The sequence below is a fragment of the Carya illinoinensis genome, chromosome 3 (genome assembly GCF_018687715.1).
Source record: "Carya illinoinensis cultivar Pawnee chromosome 3, C.illinoinensisPawnee_v1, whole genome shotgun sequence".
NCBI classification, from domain to species: domain Eukaryota; kingdom Viridiplantae; phylum Streptophyta; class Magnoliopsida; order Fagales; family Juglandaceae; genus Carya; species Carya illinoinensis.
Genome location: NC_056754.1, coordinates 15321494 through 15325094, shown reverse-complemented (window position 1 = coordinate 15325094; position 3601 = coordinate 15321494). Strand labels below are relative to the sequence as shown.

The following is a 3601-nucleotide window of genomic DNA, read 5'->3' as shown; positions in this document are numbered from 1 at the left end:
AGTAAAGAAAGCATATAGACTGGCCCACTGTTTCATCTGTCTTATGCCTTCACATGGGCCTCCATGAAATAAGGTGATCCCTCGGCATTGACAAGTCCTCACACGCTGTCTGCAAGCCAATTAAATTAAATCCAAGTCAGGTACCAATATCATATAGAGATTAAAACATTAATTAATCAAGTTGGTACAACAATAGTTCAGTCTTAGAATAACATAATAGCATCATCGGCAACAAGTCCACTTGTCCTCATTAAATATCTATGGTGGGAAAAAAAATCTGGTAAATTAATAGCATCAGTACCTAGGTAGAACATAAAGAACTCCAACACGTACTTGTAAATCGAAACCACTAGAGCTACTATCCTGATGTCCATTAAACCATCATCGAAACTTACCCATTATGGGATTGAGGTTTTCAATCAGTACCATCACCCTCCACAACATCCGCTATGTTCTCCATCCGAAAACCTTCGTTTTCAGCTTCAACATCAATGTGGTCATCATCGTCGGGATCTCCATGCACTTGTGCATGTGACATGGTATTCGGATCAATGAGCAACTGGTCAGAATCGCCGCGGGTCAGTGGATTGAGCCTCTCCGGGCTAGTTTCATTAACAGATGCATAGTGCCTAACATCAGTGTCACTCTCGTCTTCTGCTTCAATAGTGTCAGACTCATCATCATCATCAATGTAATCCTCATGCAAGTCTGAGTTTTTTTTGGCGAATATTGTAAACATTCCTATTGGTTATCTTGTGTACCGCGTGCCAGCTTCCCCCCCAATTCGGGTCCTTGATGTAAAATACTTGCAAGGTTTGGCATGCAAGGGCGAAAGGCTCATCTTTATACCATTGTCGGTTGGTATTAACACTCGTGAAGTGGTCCCCAACATGTATCCCCCTTCTTGTATCACTAATGTCCCACCAATCACATTTAAACATGAAACACTTACGCCAACCCATGTAGCGTAATTCTATGATATCTTGCAACACACCGTAAAAGTCCATAGGAAATCCGATATGTTCGCCATGAACAACAACCCCACTATTTTGGGTGCGGCGACGCCCTTCGAGCTGTTTCGTGTGAAACCGAATTCCATTCATTATACAACCGGCATAGGATGCGACAAGTGGATCTGGACCACACGCTAATGCAAATATGTCATCGGTCACAGTGGGGGGACTCTTCGCATGCAACTCGGCAATCTAGGATCGACAGAAACATTTCTATCAATAAGGGTATTATCGAAAGACTTAAGTTATTATAAAGGGATATTCCTGTATATGAAAAAGAGAAATCTTACGCGTGTTCTGAACCATGTTGGGAATTCATTTTGGTGCCTACGCTCAAAGTTACTTGGGTCCTATTCTTTCATCTTGTTAAGGTGATCCCTACACCATAGTTAAAAACCAGAACATTAAAACATTATCCAATCACAAATACACAAAAAGTCAGTGCTGAAATGGACAACGAGGGAGGACTTACTCTAAATAGTCCTCAATCTCCGGACAATTATTAAGGACGTACCACGTGGCCTTGGCCAACAGAGAGTCGTCTAATTTTGCCATTCTTGCTGCCCCTAGTGGGCGCACCTTTTGAACAAAAACCGATAAACTTGGATCCACGGGGCCCAGGCCAACAGTGTCAGTGTTTCGTTCCTCTCGATTATGTCTCGTCTCGATATCATTAAGGTACATGGAGCAAAATGTCAGGCACTCGACATGCAAATATGCCTCAGCAATTGAGCCTTCTGGATGGGCTCTGTTGCGGACATACCGTTTGAACTTACCCATATACCTCTCAAAAGGGTACATCCACCTGTACTGGACAGGTCCTGCTAGCAAAGCCTCATTTGGTAGATGAATAGCGAGATGCACCATGATATCGAAAAATGTAGGTGGAAATATCATTTCCAGTTTGCAAAGAATGATGGGAATATTAGCTTGAAGCCGTTTCAAGACTGTTATGTCGAGTGCTCGTGAACATAATTCTTTGAAAAATGAACTCAACTCTAATAAACAGCGACGCACATCAGGTCGTAGGTACCCACCAATAACAATCGGCAACAAATATTGCATGAAGATATGACAATCATGGCTCTTCATTCCCATTATTTTTCCTTCAGTAACGTTGACACACCGGGCAATATTTGAGGCAAAGCCATCAGGAAATTTAACTTCTGACAACCGGGCACAAAAACTCCTTCACTCAGTGACGTTTAACATGTAACAACCAAGACTCATAGAAGTTTGATTACCATCATGTTGTAAATGTAATTCTTTCCTTAGTCCAAGATCTTCCAAATCCCTACGCGCTGCAGCGGTGTCCTAACTCTTGCCTTCAATATTCATCAATGTTCCCAAAACATTATCACAAATATTTTTCTCAATATGCATGACGTCTAAGTTATGTCGCAATCCCAAGTCTAACCAGTATGGAAGTTCAAAGAAGATACTCTTCTTGGTCCAATTCAGTTCATTGGGCGCACGTTTTCGCTTCTTTGCTGATTTACCAAACTGCACATTCGAGACCTCATGTAATTGCTCCATTAATGCTTGTCCCGTTATAATATTCGGTTGCAGACGGTGTTCCTCCTTACCATTAAAAGCTGACTTTTTCCTTCTCCAACTGTGATCTCGCACCAACCACCGACGATGGCCCATATAACAATGTTTCCGACCATGCACAAGCCAAAGTGAATCTGTTTCAGAGGTACATGTAGGGCATGCGAACTTACCCTTCGTGCTCCAACCAGAAAGATTAGCGTATGTAGGAAAGTCATTAATGATCCAAAGTAATGCTGCCCTTAATTGAAACGATTCTCGCTTGTAAGCGTCATATGTATGAATTCCCTCTTCCCATAATTCAGTCAACTCATCTATTAAGGGACGCAAGAACACGTCAATATCATTTTCCGGTGCCTTTGGTCCAGGGATTAATAATGACATCAATACGTATGGATCTTTCATGCATAACCAAGGGGGCAAGTTGTAAGGCACAAGTAGTACTGGCCAAATGCTGTACGGTTTGCTCATATTATTGAATGGGTTGAACCCATCACTCGCTAGACCAAGTCTGACATTACGAGGATCCTGGGCAAACAAAGCATGTTTGTCATCGAAGTCTTTCCATACAGTGGAATCAGCTGGATGTCTCATGAAGTTAGGATCAACAACACGCTCTTCTGCATGCCATCTCATGGATTGGGCAGTCTTCTTTGACATAAACAGCCTTTGCAACCGCGGCTTCAACGGGAAATATCGGAGGATCTTTTGGGGTATCCTCTGTTGGTTAGATGGAATTGAGGCCCACCTAGATGCATTACATTTAGGGCAGTGATCTTTATCAGCATGCTCCTTCCAAAACAAGACACAATCATTTGGGCATGCATGTATTTTTCTGTAACTAAAACCCAAACCCTGCTGTAGGCGGCGAGCATCGTGGTATGAAGCAGGGAACAGTGCATGAGGGAAAACATTTTTGCAAGATTTGGCATGCCTAAAGCCATAATCAGTGATAATGGCACCCACTTTTGTAACAAGCATTTCTCGGCCTTAATGAAGAAGTATGGTATCCATCACAAAATTTCTACCCCCTATCA

General features: G+C 42.4%; 1 protein-coding gene across 1 annotated transcript; it reads right to left on the bottom strand.

Annotated features, from left to right (window-relative positions):
• Window positions 1-415: 415 nt before the first annotated feature.
• LOC122304540 lies at window positions 416-3224 on the bottom strand. The gene is made up of 4 exons (XM_043116812.1): window positions 2431-3224; window positions 1593-2202; window positions 953-1205; window positions 416-708 (listed from the first exon to the last, which is right to left on the bottom strand). The coding sequence occupies exons 1-4, from the start codon at window positions 3222-3224 to the stop codon at window positions 416-418; spliced, it is 1950 nt and encodes a 649-aa protein (XP_042972746.1).
• Between the last annotated feature and the right edge of the window lie 377 nt (window positions 3225-3601).

What these genes read in the sequence shown, in the direction of transcription:
- LOC122304540 (XM_043116812.1), bottom strand. Translation starts at nt 3,224, where the DNA reads ATGTCAAAGAAGACTGCCCAATCCATGAGATGGCATGCAGAAGAGCGT. An exon ending in TATCGGTTTTTGTTCAAAAG is followed by an intron (nt 1,206 to 1,592) that starts GTGCGCCCACTA and finishes TGTCGATCCTAG; the next exon opens with ATTGCCGAGTTGCATGCGAA. An exon ending in ATTACGCTACATGGGTTGGC is followed by an intron (nt 709 to 952) that starts GTAAGTGTTTCA and finishes AAAAAAACTCAG; the next exon opens with ACTTGCATGAGGATTACATT.